The 17,047-nt window shown below is 38.9% G+C and overlaps 1 protein-coding gene and 1 long non-coding RNA gene across 12 annotated transcripts in view; one reads left to right on the forward strand and one right to left on the reverse strand.

The window, feature by feature from the left end:
- The first annotated feature begins 47 nt into the window (after nt 1-47).
- Nucleotides 48-5,125, forward strand: LOC135339868 (uncharacterized). Its single transcript, XR_010396098.1, has 4 exons — nt 48-1,635; nt 1,683-1,795; nt 3,206-3,275; nt 4,811-5,125. It is a non-coding gene; the product is annotated as an uncharacterized LOC135339868 (long non-coding RNA).
- An 853-nt stretch (nt 5,126-5,978) lies between these two features.
- LOC135339645 (serine/threonine-protein phosphatase 6 regulatory ankyrin repeat subunit B-like) overlaps nt 5,979-17,047 on the reverse strand; it is a 45,401-nt gene continuing 34,332 nt past the window's right edge. For 9 of the 11 annotated variants that reach the window (XM_064535850.1, XM_064535844.1, XM_064535841.1 and 6 more), the window contains 13 exons: nt 16,915-17,002; nt 16,121-16,222; nt 15,789-15,935; nt 15,443-15,574; nt 15,235-15,300; nt 15,110-15,187; nt 11,643-12,175; nt 11,412-11,549; nt 11,066-11,249; nt 10,800-10,841; nt 8,285-8,377; nt 7,281-7,633; nt 5,979-6,297 (listed from right to left, as the gene is read on the reverse strand). In XM_064535850.1, the coding sequence (XP_064391920.1) occupies nt 6,214-6,297; nt 7,281-7,633; nt 8,285-8,377; nt 10,800-10,841; nt 11,066-11,249; nt 11,412-11,549; nt 11,643-12,175; nt 15,110-15,187; nt 15,235-15,300; nt 15,443-15,574; nt 15,789-15,935; nt 16,121-16,222; nt 16,915-17,002 (2,040 nt within the window). In that variant the 3' untranslated portion in view covers nt 5,979-6,213. Of the gene's footprint in view, nt 6,298-7,280; nt 7,656-8,284; nt 8,378-10,799; nt 10,842-11,065; nt 11,250-11,411; nt 11,550-11,642; nt 12,176-15,109; nt 15,188-15,234; nt 15,301-15,442; nt 15,575-15,788; nt 15,936-16,120; nt 16,223-16,914; nt 17,003-17,047 lie in introns of those variants that run through there. The other 2 variants (XM_064535840.1, XM_064535849.1) reach the window with 2 other exon arrangements.

The following is a 17,047-nucleotide window of genomic DNA, read 5'->3' on the forward strand; positions in this document are numbered from 1 at the left end:
TGATGGTCACTACATAAGCGAATCACTACATGGTGGTGATTTATGTATGTGGTGATCCTCACTACCAATCACAGTGACGGTCACTACCTAAGTCCTACCACATAGCTCAATACCAACTGTGGTGACGGTCACTACCAAAGTCCTTCACTACATTCAACCTCCGCCATGTCTCTATAGTACTGTCCTAAGTCCTTCATCACAGTGTGCATGCAGTGGTACCTCTCACTTAACTTACTGTTCCCTGTACCTTCTCATGTGTGAGGTCACAAGCTCCATTAATTATTATTTTATAGATAATTATAGGCATGCAGCATGCAATGTGATACTTTAATATTTCATGGTGAAAGTCACAAGTTGTCATTTTTACGGTCTATCCTGCTACCGTCGAAGACCAAGTCAGAAGAATACAACGGACTATAAATATTCTATATCAGTGCATGACGACTGTTTGGTCGGCTACTTACTATAATTATAATTATACGATAATGTAATGGTGTCTTTTTAATATCCACCACTGACTGTAAACTTGAAACAACATGAAGTTTACCTAACACACTTGCGGTACACAATTTTAATATTGTTCTTGTATAGCTACAATTGCTCCTCCCCTAACAATGATGACAAACTGGGACATAAATAATACGACCACTCCCCACAGGTACAGACGTAAGCTTTGGTTGTAACTTTAAGGCAATCAGCATCAATAATAATTATGCCGTTAAATCTAAGGGAGTGACAAACTCAGGCAGATGCTTGATGGATCTAGTTTGCTGACTAAATATAAAGGCTGCAAAGAGGCCCCATGGTGCCCTGATATCTCACTAAGCTTTTTTGCCTGAGCAGCATTCCATATTCTGCAATAAAAGAGAAGCATGAGATTATTAATCCATAGACGTATAATGTTACTGCTAGCTTGAACAGTTACAATGGCATATCTGCATTCATATTAAGGCCAGTACACAATAATAAAAGATTTTACCAAACAAAATAATTAACAATTGATTCACACACGTATTTACAAATACAATTACTAGTTGAAGCGATGTATTAATTGTGTAACATCTTTGAAAAGAGGTTTCTGTACCTGGTCGATCAACACGCAACACGACTTACTGCTAACCCGTACCAGGTAGATCTAGATTTAGTGGTCTATTTTACAGAAACTGAGTCACCAAGACATAGTCAACACGCAACCCGGCTTACTGTTAACCATAATTGCCTCAGTAAAACAGTTCATGGAATGCTTTTACTATAAGATGTTACACGACATCAACATGCTCCATATCTAAGCTACATGATTCAACACTATTCATCCACACACTACTATTCCTTATCCTTTGGTAGCAGCAATAATTATAAGACTGCCAAATGCCTTTCCTTGTCACTGAATTGAACTGTAATAGGAAGATCTAGTTAGCTTGCTAGCTCCTTCCATGGCCATATCCATATCTTCACTTGCGCGCTCTTGTTTGTTGAATAGACCTATGACCAAATAAGGGCACGTGCAATTATGCAGCTGCAGATTTGCAGCTGCACACATCAACAAAAATTTATTTGCTGGAGTTTTTAAGGAAGCAGACAAGTTGAGCTTTTAGAGAACGCTTTGAGAGTTGTTTGACAAAACTGTGTAACTAGGTAAGTTCCTCAACATGCTGCACAGTTTAAATTAATATTTTATGCAGAACTGAATTTCTCCTGAAGGACAAGCAAAGCGCAAGTAAACACTTCATTAGGGCTTAAACAAGGGGAGACCAAAGCCCATTGCCCTAAGCTTCATTCAGCATGCACAACACAAGTGAGTTAATTAACTATCAGAAGAAGTAGGGACTTCACATTGTAATACTTCCAGGCTAACCCTCTCAGCATTGTAGGGCTTACATTCCTGTACTCTCACAAATAATCGTCCATCCTCTTTCAGCAAAATTTATAGAATTCAAACTACTGATGCATGCTTGTACGTATAAAGTAGTCTTCAATAGAAGCTGGTCTCAAATAGTAGCCTCAGTGAGCTTTGAGGCTACGTGTCTCTGCACTTGCAGCCATATTAATACTGGTATCTACGGTTGCAGCTTAATTGTTAGGTTCAGTGAACTTTGAGGCTATGTGTATCTGCACTTGGCAGCCATATTAATACTGGTATCTACGGTTGCAGCTTAATTGTTAGGTACCGTTATATGCTTGAAGGCCGCACTCAAATAGTAGCCTCAGTGAACTTTGAGGCTATGTCTCTGCACGTGGTTGATTGGTATCTATGGTAGCAGCTAGCTAGGGTAGCAGCTTGCTTAAGTAGTGCTTTTAGAAGACTTTCTCATGGCATAGTTCGAGTAAAAATAACTTAAACAATTAGCTAGGGCTAATAAACACCTCTCTTGAACAATGTGCTCTCTCGAATTGTAGCCTCCTTTGTCAGCAAAATGAACATTTAGTAGCCATGCGCACAGCCTCTGATCAAGCATATACATGCTAATAATATTATTATACAGATGAGCGACACAACAGTAGTTGTGTTTGTGTGTGTATGTGACTGTCTGTCTGTGTGTAGATTGCCATAGCTGTTACAATGAACACGAAGTGCAAGTATAATGTAAAGGCTCTATAGCCATTTCATCGTTCCCGAGTTATGGGTAATTTTGCTCTAATACTTGGAATGCCGTTGCATGCAGTGTTTTGTCTTTAAGTGTCGCAGCAATCATGTCATCATTATGTATTAGCTTTATGTCCCGCTTGGGTTGTATCATAGCAACTGGGTGGAGTTTCACTACCATAAACTCCGTTGCCTTAAGGGCGCACTGATTTTGTTAGATCTATAATACACAAACAGCCAAAAATAAGTTAGCAATGGGATAGGCTCGTTACACATGGACAAGTTAGTGCGTAGCGCTAGAAGTTTAGCACTGGCTATACAAGCTATATATATGCACACGCTTTTCGTTCATTTTCAATAGTTTTTAACTGTTTACTAGTCCTTGCAAGGTGAGTTAGCTTAGGTATATATAGCAAGCATTTTTCATTTCAGTGGGTATAATTATAATTATAAAATTTATGGCAACGTTAAACCATCCTTGGCCTCGAGACTTCGCCTTCGTCCTCGGAGGTTTACTGCCATAAATAGTGGACAAGGCATCAGCACCTGCAGCGCGTTTATTTATACTGTTATTGTTGTTACACACTATTGCGTTCAGTAACTGTTGTAATTGACTTGCAGGATATGAAGTAAAAAAAAACGTGTGGAGCAACCATACTACTGGACACCCTAAGTATAGACATAAATCAAGGTATGTGCATGCTGCTGCCGTATTGCCACAATTTGTTGTCAGTGATTAATATGTTAGTTCTGTTAGTCCTGCTTTTGCACACAAAACAAGAGTGTAACAGTTCATTTTGTTCCAAAAATAATTGTCTTACTTCAACCTCTCTTCGTATCACATCTTTGTACTTAGCCTATAAAGTCAGCAAAAGATTTGTAGAATTGTTGTTACTAGGTTACTAAACACCCCCTAATCTGTATGTATATAAATTGTGCTTGATCAGAGGCCGCTCTTACAATTATAAAGGTGGAATAGTAGCATCTCAATTGCATCTTTATTGGTAGCCTCAGTGAACTTTGACCTTTGCTGAGACATATCTGCAGTGGGAGCCATGCTTATTGATACTGCACGGTATCTATGTGCCAATTAGCTTGGTAGCAGCTTGCTAGTGCTTTAGTTAAGAGACTGTCCCATGGCGGAGTTTGAATGTGTGCAGATGAAAGAAAATTGTACCTATTGGCCTTACAAATTGTAGCATTTTTTGCCAGGAAAATAAGTAACCGCGGCCTCTGATCACGCAAATAATTATGAATCTGCCACCTGTAGCACATTGACCTTAATTTTCAGTATGATTATGATAGCAAGTTGTTCCTCTTCAGAGTTTTAGGCAGACCCATTGTTTACATTCATTTTGAATTATTTATAGCAAGCTATTAATTGTTTTGACAATGCTTGCAGTATAGCAGTTCTTCCAAACCTTATTGTTCTGCTCACAATAATTGATTACTGCTCTATATAGAGTAATAAGAATTTGCATAGCCTCCCTGGCTCTCCACAGTATAGCAGTTCTTCCAAACCTTATTGTTCTGCTCACAATAATTGATTACTGCTTTATATAGAGTAATAAGAATTTGCATTGCCTCCCTGGCTCTCCAGTGTGCTGTTCAGGTATACCACTATAGTCTGGGCCGATACTTCTTCTTGTAAACATAGTTGTGCCTGCTATTTTCTGTAGCTATAATTGGCTCAGCTTCACGCATTGTTTTCATACTCCAGTATTTGTGACATCATGGATTACTTTATTTGGCTTATAATTAATTATACATAGCAGGTAATTACAAAAACTTACCAACGAAAACGTAAACGTGGTTTACCGGTACACATGCGCGTATAATTGAAGCTCAGTAGGTATGCAAAAGTTTTGTTGTTAATCATGCGATATCCCCCGGCACATAATCTAATTTGTATAATTATACACTTCCAACCTACATAGTTGACTCTATTATTAATTTTGTCAATGAAATAAACATACTTTCTCCTTCATGCATACCGTATAGCGCGAAATTTTCGAGGGGCTTAATTTTCGTGGATTTCGTGGGTTAGCAATCCTACACGAAAATTAAGTCCACGAAAATCGTTCTTTACCTGCTATAACGTGCAAGATCTAAAGGCGTGGCTTCCGGTAAGCAGTCATTCCGCGAACATTGTGCAACGAAATGGCTTTTAGAGGCCAATCCACGAAATATAAGTGCCTCGAAAATTTCGCGCTATACGGTATACAGGAGGAGGGAGGAGGTTGGGATGTAAAGACAGCCAAGAACTGATGATCAACTCAAGCCATTAGACACTGTCATTATTATACTCTGTTAGGCTAGTAAGCATAATGCTTGTTATTATTTTCTGTGCACATTTTCAGAATTTTTGTATAGTGATTTTTACTAGTTCTGGTGATGTTCACTACCTAAATGTAGTGATCGTCACTACTTAAATGTAGTGATTTGAAAAAGTGGTGAGGGTCACCAGTCGATTTGCGGTGACTATTGTGGCAGCCGTTTCACTACCTTTTGGTGGTGACGGTCACTTTCCAGTTTTTACAGTGTGCATGCACTGTACAAGCTAGCACAGATAAAACGAAAGTAGCTGATAAATGTTCACTAATAATATTATTATCCTTATTGGAAAAGCGCTTCAATTCGAGTACAAAAAACCTGAAGTTGAGTGTATAATTATAAGCGCTAATAATTAATTCTACAGTACTTTATGTTTTGTTTTCTCACTTTTTATTCCTGTCAATGAGACCATAGATAAAAGAGAGAAATGGATAGGAAACGGATCACGTGATCCCATAAGCTGCACATAAAATACATACACTGAGCTAAGATACAGCCGTGTTTTGCTCCCAAACACCCAGGAAAACTACTTCTATGGCTGTTTTGAAAAATTCAGACCTTTCCAAGTCTCCCTATACCACTTCAATTTAATGTCCCTTTGTACTAGGTATCATTTGGAAATAACAGAAACTTTTTTGGGATTGCTAAGAAGTAGCTATAGAGGTACAGAAACATTGCTTTCACTACTTAGGATGTTTCTTGTACCAATAACACCTATAATACAGCTAGAACAACCTAAATAAGTAATGTACTGTATGTCATATAGCCTCAAGTATTAAACAGAAGTAAAAGTTCAGCAGCAGGGTTCTCACACTGACAGTAAGACAATCATTTGTCTCTTTTTTGTGTTTTTGGCCATTTTTTCCATGTACAGTAGGCGGCCTCGAATGAATCCCAGGGGAAACGCGGATAGTTTTCGAGGCGCTAAGTGTTTCCTATCCATTTCTCTCTTTTATCTATTATGAGACTGAACAGTTATATGAACACACATGGAAAAGTCTCTGTGTTTTCCCCTGGGATCACCAACAACATGTTGATTCCTAAATATTGAACTGCTCCCTCCAAAATGTATACATGTACATACGTAACAGCACACTCGACAAAAATAGTATATACTCGTATAATTTATAATGTAATAATGTTTCAAAGCAAATGCAAAAATGTGTACATGTAATTAAATACCAGTAGGTATAGCAACTGCGGTGTTTCCATAATATTATTATGTATAATTATGCTGTAAAGTTAAAAAACATCGTGACTAATTATAGTATAGCGGTAGGTGAACTACATGTATCTTATACATCTGGTTCATTACTAAGATCTTCAGCAGCAGAGTAGTAGTTGGTATCATCACCGGAAGAATTTTCTAAATCTGTGTGCTGTGAGTACATTGAGATAATATTAAGTAAAAACATGATAAGCATGCATGCATGCAGTGGTCCAGGAATCCCTGTTACCATGCAGCCACTCCTAAAGCGATATAAAAGCCATGCAGGCACCCAGGACCCAAATTTAAACTTTTGCTGTGTATTGGCCAACATTATTTTTGATAAGGAGGGTTCCACCATAATTATAGCAACACAACAAATCAACTGATAAGGTATCTGTTGCAATCACAAAGGGCCTTTGACATTAATTGTGATAAATAATTAGATCAAGCTGCTGGAATTCTCTTGTTAGAAGGTTTAGCCATGCAATATTAGGAAATCGCTCTAAAATACAAGCTGCAAGTATATAGAGTCCAAAGATGATATAGCTTAGGGTGAAAGAGTGAACTTTAGCATCTTACAATGTGACGGAAATAATGCACAGCTGCAGCAGATGTAATGACAAAAGAGCTGCATGGGTTCACAGCCTAAGAGGCAAAGCAAGGTTATCAACTAAATGGCACAAGCATGCAGTGAACAATTGCAACCTTCTAGCAAGTCAGCTGCTCTAGCCTGTTGCAGGCGGCTTCATGTAGGAGTCCCGTCTGAGCTGTATGCCAATCATGTACAATTATGGCTATAGCTTGCACATGCGCGTATAAGTTGGAAATGGAACACGACACTCAAAAGCAAATATTGTGTGCCGGTCCATGACAAACATACTAACATAAAATTGCAACGTTGAGGTAGGGACTTGCTTTGCTCACACTAAAACAGTAAATGGACACAATCATACAGTATTGCTATCGTACAAATTTAAAAGTGAAGATAAGAAAATTAAGGTACACATTTTGTGAAGTTATAGGACAAGATTTTAAGACATCTCAATGTCACTTGAAGCTAATATACGTACTGGGTGCAATAGATTGCCTTGTCAAAAATGCAGGCACTCTGACTCTTGTAACTCTAAAAACTGACATAAAGTGTGTACTCACATTCTGAGCCAAGTACCGACAGACTCGAACAGCTACTTCCACTTTATTCAGTCTCTGCAGTAGCAGCTCCAACAGTGCTCTGAATGTTACCTTGTATGAGTAGTGGCTTTTCCATATTGACAAGCATTTTGCCATGGCTTCCTGAACATTGTATTGAACGAGGGTATTTCTCACAGTTGCTTGATCAGCGGCACTCAGATTCATTGCTTGAGAGTAGAGGTCTACACCGTCAAAATAGGCAGCTATGACTGGGAAATCATCATCAGGGATCTCTCGATCAAGCTTGACAGTATCGACATGGTACTCGTCTACCAACTCTTGTAAACCAGCTCCTCCCATATCACAGGCTGTGCCTACACAAGGAGCACAGCATTCCTACAATAGAATCACCAAACACATTTTTCCCATATTCCAAACTAGCACAGATTACATAGTGGATGCTTCAACTACTTACGCATGCACTATACAGTTTCCAACAGAACATATCATATACATACCAGACATGCAACAAACGTCTGAAGCGGTAGAGTAGGTAACCAATCTTCGCCAGACACCTATATAATCAGCGGCTACCTTAAGGTGACATATTTTCACAGGTAGATTTGTTTGCGTTTTTACAGTTTTGTACATTTTTCGGTATAATTTTTTGCGAAATGTCGATCTGGATACATTAAACAAGAGGGCGGCCAATTATTTGCGAGTACTAATTTTTGCGATTTTACTCTCATTCGCAGAAATAGCAGAAATTAATACACGCGAAAATATGTCACCTTATAAGGTATATTACACGAAGCACAAGACAATTTTCCACAAAACTATAACTATACATGGACCTACAGATGAGTAAGAAAGTAACAGCTTCAGGAAAGAATAACGTGCTTGCAGACTGAATGGTGGTCATGAGAATTGAGAGGTAAAATTAATACACTCATGAATATATCCCTCTATATATGAACACTAACAACAATACGTGTATATATAAATAATGGTAACAAAGAACACACCCTGTGTAGATGAGCGTACGCATTTGGTACTGGATGTTTCCCCAGCGGATAGACGTCTCTTCTGACTAGCTCCTCCTGAACATTCTCCGGAATCTGTGATGTTGGTCAATATATACTGTATGCCGTTAATTAATTACAACACACCCCGCCATACATGTATAAACAAAACTGACCGGCCAACAAAACAATACAAGTTATGCCTAGTTTTGCTTACTTAAGATGCCCATATAGATATAGGAGAGGGATTGGAAACAAAAGTGGCCTCGGAAAACATCCGCGCCTTGCTTTCTTGTTGTTCTTTTGCCTCAATGCTGTCTCTCCATGACTACATGGCAGCAGACATAGCCTAGCTAGCTACGGTACAACAGGAAATTTTTGTGAGGTGCTAAATTTTGCATTTTTCGAGGGAAGACGTGAAAATTAAAACCGGGATAAAGTCTACCAATATTTCACATGCAAAGTTATTGGTGGGTGTGGTTTCCTTGCATCGAAAACGCAAAATTTGTACTCGCAGATAATTGGAAATTGTCATTAAAACTTGCGAGTAATTATGAATAACATCAGGAGCCCATAGAGAAGGAGCGGCTGACTACGGGGATCACGTTTCGTAAGTGGTTATGACCGCATTTCCATATATGCAGAGTCACTTAAGTGGTTGAATCCCTACACGTGTTATACGCAATACAGGGCTGCGGTTTGCAAGCACTTAGTCGCTTCCAAACAAGGAAGTGCGGTTTCACCGGCAATTACGATGTGATCCCCGAGTGTACGTTGAAGTTAGCCGCTCCTTCTCTTATGGGCTCCTGATAACATTAATTTCACAACTTGAGTAAGAATTCGCAGAATTTAATGCCAGCTAAACAGTGAATTCGCAAACAAATCTACCTGTGAAAATATGTCACCTCAAGGTATATGCGGTATATATACCGTATTTCATTTAACACATACGTATTTACTTGGTATACGCCTGGGCGTTTATTTCAGATCGAAGTCTTTAGAGGGGACGTTTAAACGAGGAGGGTGTTCAGGGGCGTAGCCAGGATTTGAGAGAGGGGGGTGCTGGATGAATGGATTGTCTGAATTACCAGTGCGCTTCGGCAGTGCAAAATACGCCCCAACGGGGGCACTCCCCCAGAAAATTTTTGTTGTTACATGCTCTGAGATTGATTCTAACGCAATCTGGCTAAAGAAATGAGGGTACTGCTGCTTTGAGGGTACTGGTGGTTAAGCCACATCTTCATCTGAATTATGTCCTATAAAATGCATTGTTTTGAGTTGTGACAATTAAATCATGCAGCTGCTAACCAGGTTCTGCTTGTGAATTAGCAGGACAGGGTGGCAAGCCACTTGCAGTTTTGCAGTGCTGCTCTGTGAACTGGGCTCAACTGAAAGATGATGATGGTGATAGCTGCTGAATAGTCTGCAACTCTGTGGGAGACCTTGGTCTGCTCAGCCCCCCACGTGGCTTTGCGCATGTGTACTGGCTGGAATGAAATTTGGAGGTGGAGCTAGCTAGTTGGAGGTGGAGTTTTGAGTTGATCGCATATTAAAGAGCTCTAGTTTTCTCATATCAGCTAGCTAGCTACATTGTAGCTTAGCTAAGGAACTTGTGGAGCAGAGTCTGAGGCCATAGGGGGGTGCTGGAGCACCCTCTGCCCCCCTCTGGCTACGCCACTGGTGTTTATTGTTATGTCTCCTCCAAAACTCTTGCACAGCAGCAGTTATTGTGCTCTTCTTGGGCTGCTATCTCAGCTTAAATCTATTTCTCAGCTTAAATTTAAGTTATAGGAGTGCCCTCTGTGTCGGTATCTCTCTCTCTGCCATCGATGCATCATAAAAAAGTATTTTTATTCTATGCTGCCACGCTTGTAACAGGGTTCCACGTGCTATTTCAGCTCCACCCACAGTGCCTACATGGGCGATTATTTAAGATGGGCGTTTATTGACAAAGACAGAGCTTTTACCCTGGGCGTTTAAACGAGATGGGCGTTTATTCAAGGAGGGTGTTTAATCAAGTAAATACGGTAGCTAACTGGCTGAAAGAGACACGATCAACAGCATTGCTAGTGAGGAGAATGTGCAGAGAGCTAGTGGTATTGAATACTTGTTTCACAGTCTATAAATTATTAGAGGATGATTAGTTTCTTGAAATTGTGAAGCTATTTGTGAATGTCAAAGGCTTCTCACTTCAACTACATGTACTGGATGGTAAAAAGAAAACCATCAAGAAGTAACCGCGATCATTTCATACATAATCGTATGATGTGCTAATAGTGACTGCATAGAGAGTGTACAGCTATTAATCCTGTATCACCCAGTAATTGCACGTCGTCATTAACAGTGTGCAATTATACCTGTCAAGTAATTGTATACGCTGTCAATGACAACGTAACAATTTTCGAATAACGGCCACAGCTAAAATGTTAATAAAACTACAGAGCACTTTGAGGATCCAATGAATACATGAGTATAGCTACAGACACAAACACTCCATGCACTGTATACACGAACTGACCTCTCTGTGTGGCTGAGTCACTCGTCCCCAGAGTCTGAGGTACTGAGGAAAAAGAGGAGAGTTGTTAAACTACAAAGATACGCCTATTAAAGGGAAAGTGGTATCATTTTCATCTGTATTATACAGGACCTGTTTGTGCATGCAAAGGATGAATCAGGCCCGGTTTGTGCATTCCAGTGTACTACAATATAGATACTGTAAACTACGTAAATCATCCCCAGAGGAAAGACAAGATTTTGCATACAATTTAGATTCAGATTACTTACAGTCAATATGTAAGATTAGACGATGGCTCTCTTCATCTAAATCGGTTTTCGTCAGCAGAAAGTTTACTGATTCAGAAATATTTTTTTCCTTCAGCGTAAATCTATAATAGATGGCTGGAACAACTCCGCGTCGACTATTAGAATCCAACACTCTTGAGTATCCATCAATACAATCTCTGGACAGCTACAACATAGAAAGTGCATTCATGAATGCACACATAATTATGCATGCACATTGTTTTGTCGCATGTTACCCTCCCCAAGAGTATAATTATGCTTTTTGCTAGTTTTAATATTACCGCCTGTTGATATAATTATTATAATTATGTAGCAAACTATAACTCACAGTGGATGTTACTCTAGTAACAGTCCAAAGCTCTGTATTCTCTGAATGCAGTTCCATCTCTACTGCATTTTCAAATTGAATTTGATCTAGATCCATTTCTTTTGTGAATCCATCTCTTTCTAACGCCTCTCTAATTACCTGTAATAACGAAAGCTCATTATCATGTTACTTAACATTCACTGCGCGGTATAGGCACATTATTGACCGGCTGTGGAAAATATTGAAACCTACCTTTACATGAGTATCTAGATCCTGACATATCACACATTTTGTGTCAATTACATCACAGCAGCGCAAGTTTTTTCTGAAGAGCAATGCACTGTATATTTTCTCGATTGGAAAGCCAAATACTTTACGAATAAAAACACCGAGGCGACTGAAACGAGTAAGCTGGATGGATCCATAGCGTTCACCAATAGGAAAGTGACCACCCTCAAGGATCTCAAACTGTTTGCTCTGATCTGTTGCTCGAGCAAAAACAAGCCTTTGTTGATGGTCAGAGCTTAAACTTGCACAGTATTGTATTTCCAGGACAACAGGTTTCTTGAACTGCACTTTGGGCTCACATTTCACATGATAAATTGAACTGACTAGTTCAGAGTTAGCGGGAATCTCAAAGTCAGTGGATAACTCGAAGGATACGTGTAGGACACACATATTGATACCTTTAGGTAGCGAATTTTCCAGGACAGTAATTTTAATTCCAAAATTGCTGAACTCGTTAGATTTGTTAGTGACTTCCACAACAGCTTCTCCAATGTCACCTGTGCATAAGATATTCTGTCAGCGAAATAAAATAATGACAGCAAAGTATATATAAGGGGAATGTTCGATTGCACAATAGTTTTAATTTTATTGCTCATTGTGATCAGACATCAAAGGATTGTACACAGGATGTGGTCAATATAACATCTAGATGATATTGATATTACCCAGGATGCAACGATTCAATATATTAGCTTGCATTACTTTTACATGACACTGCATGGAGTACATTGATGCATGGCGAATTTCAATTAATGCAATCGGGTGGATCCTGCAATCTGATTGGTCCGTTACGTATTACACAATCAGTAATAAGTAGGTTATTACGTCATGCCCTCGTGCTGTACTGCTGGCTTGAGTTGTATGTACATCTCTCGTGCTTGTAATAACATAATTATGGACATACACCATGTATAGCTGTTTTGTTTTACAAACAAGGAAAGTGGTTAAGAGGATAGTGAATCGCAATACTATATGCATATAGTAATCCCTCCTGGTGATAGCAATGTTAAAATGTACCGTTACAAGGTTCATATGATAATTTACAGGTTAGTATGGGAAATATATACATACTGCTGACTGACCATTGGCAATCAGATCGAAACACAGCGGGCTTATCCCCTCTTTCCTAGACTATACTCTATATGGCTTATAATTATGTCTATCAGTGGCGTAGGAAGCAACTTTTTAATGGGGAGGGGCTCTAGTTTTTTGAATGGAAAAAAGTTTATAGTGCAGCTTGAAAATAAATTTCACAAGCTGCACTATATTTCATCTCTACTTAAATATAGCCTAGAAAGATTGGGGGAGCTCCAGCCCCTGGAGCCCCCCTTCCTACGCCACTGGATAATATCAAGTGGATCCTGGATCGATGAGATTACACTTCTTCAATTAATCTATTCCTGCATGCATGGCTTCTATATCATTCTATTATAATTAGGCCCTGAAAAATTCTGCGTGCATATTTGGGGAATATGTTAAGTTATAACACGGGAAGGAGGGATGTATGGAATATATTGCACTGAAGCACGAGGGCTGAGTGTAATATATGCCATGCATCCCGAGTGCACCTGTTATAACTAGTTTATATCCCGAGGGCATAGCAACATAACACTGTCTTAGTAACACAATATAAACTGCACAAAAAGATGACAAAGACAGCTCTAGACACAGCTCCATCTCTTAATTCTCTCTTCTAGTACTTTTAATGCTGATTTTTCTAAAAAGTAAAGAGAATCTAGCTCTAAAAAGTCGACTAAGCCACGCAGCCACTATCACTAAACAAATAAATGCTATAAAAGAAGGAATAGCCGTTACTATAAAGTCGTGAGAGGTCAAGGCCTGTGGTGTGTCTAAAAGTATACTAAAAGTATACTAAAGCAGTTTGAAGGACGTACTATACTGCAAACGTTTATGAACAGTATAGCTTATCCATAGCATGAAGCCATTCTATGTAGCACTTAGATACATAATAACCAAGTCAAGCAATGTACTTTGCTGTTTTGACTCCACAGCAGGGAAAGAGAAAAATTGACATAGAGTAATTCAATCAACAAAAATTGGAAACAGAGTAAAGACAACCGACTCAGAGCTTGTCAGTGGTATAAACTTACTTATCTAGAGTACCCCCCAGCTTCTGAGTGATCGCTAGTGGATAGGAGAGCTAGAAACAGTTAAAATACAACACAGAACGATCAACCACGAAAATATTTGCGAGCGCAAAATATAACGCGGAGTGTTTCAACCTTTTACACAGGGCGGCCCGGTTGTTTCCAATCCCTCTTACTGTTCTATCTATGCTATTATAGACGGTTAGTAATTTTAGCGTTTTCAGATATTTCTCTGTTTTTATAGGGCACTAATTTATTCGAGAGAAAGTTGATATATAAAGACTTTTGTAGCTACAGTGCCTTCAGCTTTGAGAGTAAATTTAACCACAGAGTGAGTAGTTGTACTTAAATGTATCTCAAGATTGGAACATTTCTAAGAAATTGTGCTGATACCATTGTGTATAGGTGAATAAATAAGCTACAACCTTATTTGAAAATATTTCCCCAAAAGTTGTTGTAGTGGGAAATCATTTTAGGTAAAAATGGGGGTAATAGTAAAATATATGTGTAACATGAAATATCTCCGGAACTAAAGTATTTCTGGACAACTTTTTCGTATCAAAAGATAGAAAATTTATTAACAATTAATGTGCAAAAACAATTAGACCTTAGCCGACAAATTTGCTTGAGTTCCATCGCTAAGCGAAAAGGCACCTAAAATATCCCATAATTGAGTATTAATCAGTACGTGTACTTATGTAAGCTATACGTAACCATGCATATGTTAGCTAAACTATTCAGGAATGTTGTGCCAAAGTTCCATACCTTAGCCGAAAACAATTGGTCTTTTCCATCGCTAAGCGATTGTCCACTATAGAAAAATGTTGGTGTTTTATAAACCACCACATACCCACCACCTTTGGTTGCCATGGAAATATTTTTGGATATGTTTTAGATAATTTGTTCACCAACACAATGGTATCATCATATTTTCTTAGAAATGTTCCAATCTCAAAATATTTACATTTATGTACTAACACGTACCAAATTGCGTTTATTTACTCTATAGACTAAAGGCACTGTAGCAGCTTCCCTTCTGGCCACAGTATTATCATACATCTTCGTTAATGATATTCATAATCACTTAATGATACCCAAAACTTCATGTATTTGAAATTTCCATGTATCCGGCTCTATTCGGATTAGCGAGGTTCTACTATAGTGTGACATTTTCGAGGGGCTCAATATTTCGCTGTTTTCGTGAGTTAACAAATCCCACACGAAGATTGTTCATTTAGAATTATCTGCTAAAACGTGCAAAGATTAAAAGCGTAGCCTGGGAATGCTCGAAAATGTTGTGCTATACGGTATATATATACTGACCGAAACTGTGTTTGGATTCTTGCGGTTGACTTATGCTTCCAGTTGGTAGATGAGGAGACAATATAACATCTTGATAACCTAAGTTGGGTTCATATCATAATTATATGACACGTACAGTTCCTTACTCCCTAGAGGCAGTCCTTCGCGCTCGGCCAGGATATGATCACTCTTGTATTTGAGATACTCCTTTTCTGTGTTGATATTATAGCAGTACCCTAACTGAACATACAGCGTTACCTTTCCTAACTAGTAAATGTTCTTGCAGTCAAGCACGCGTGGAGCACCACACATTAAAGTACATAATACATGCAAACAGTCATGTACATAACTTACTTTCTTTGCTTCTCCGAGAAAACAATTGTTTAGCTTTTTTGCCTATATATTTCTGTAGAGCATTAATCACGTTTGTTCGAGATATGCGCTCTGACCGTTGAATAGCGGGTGATTGTAGCTTGTTCAACAACCCTGCACAGAGTAAAAACAGTACTGTACATCATAGTATACTGATCATGTATGCAGAAAATAGGATAATGTACATGTAACATAATAAAGAAACCATGCAGAAGAGTGATATACAATAAACACAGTGCATGAATTTATGATTGTTATTCATGCACTCATGTAGCATACACTACGGCACTGCCTGCTCTATATACCACTAACTGTATAATATATGTACCTTGAGGCTGCTGGCCGACTGGAGGGTCGGTGCTCTGACTGGGAGCAGCAGATGGTGCCCCAAGAGACTGAAGATATTCGATGGTTTCAGTATGACCCTCCTGTATTGCACAGTCAAGTGGAGTCCTGCCTCCAGCATCAGTTACACCTGCACATAAGGTCAGCGATACTATAACAAACATATAAATAATTACACTCCACTGTTGCTGTAGCTATAAGATACACATTTTTTAGGGCGTATACGGCCTAAAAAATGTGTATCTTATTTGTAAAGGGTTATGCAAACCAGTCATGTGACTAATACGCTATTACTAACAGGGTCATCACACTCACTGGTGTCACAGTGGGCTCTCTCCACCATGTACTGTACCACATCTTTGTGTCCAACGTAGCAAGCAGTGTGGAGGGGAGTCATGCCATTATTCCTCTTTACAACTGGAATAAGACAAAAATTGATTCCACAGAGTAAAAACAGTATAAACAGTTCATATGAATGCTATGAGGCTGACTCTTGCTTATTTCACAATCCTTCTACTTAACGGAACTGTCTGATATACTAATTATGAGGCCAGTACAAGCACATGATTAATTATAGCGGTTGTTGCATGCAACTAGGAAACGACACTTGGCCCTATGGTTACATGCAATGTCGTCACAGCTATATAGTTGCTATAATTATGTCTATGGGGGGGGGGGGTTAAAGTAGTGTAAGCGGCACTATCAGAATGAAAGCACAGCAGGTACTGACGCCTCGGTGGAGGTATAACATAAAACTATATACACAAAACTACATGCAGGCTATTAGCAATAGCAAGGGCGTGAAACAACAATCTATCGTATTATAAATGGAGGGAGTTTATGTTTAAGAATAGTGAAGAATTTATTGCACGTGCACGAACTTTATACTCTTGTTTTTACTCTGTTTAATAGTGGGCAGTTGGCTAAATCTTAATCACAGCTAAATATAGCGCTGACGCACACACAGTATACATTGTGAGTTGCATGCCCTCTTCTCTTCATATGCCCTTGACAATAACAAACATTATATCATGATGAACATTTTTGCATTGCTGCATGCAGACCGAGGCGTAATATAATTATGTACATACATGTACATAGAAACTCACTGGTGTCACAGTGGGCTCTCTCCACTAAGCACTCCACCATTTCACAATGACCATTATCACTGGCTATGTGCAATGCTGTGGCCCCATCCTGTACAGAGACAAGTGAATAAGTATAGGTCAACTACGTACAACC

This window comes from Halichondria panicea, chromosome 8 (assembly GCF_963675165.1).
Source record: "Halichondria panicea chromosome 8, odHalPani1.1, whole genome shotgun sequence".
NCBI lineage: Eukaryota > Metazoa > Porifera > Demospongiae > Suberitida > Halichondriidae > Halichondria > Halichondria panicea.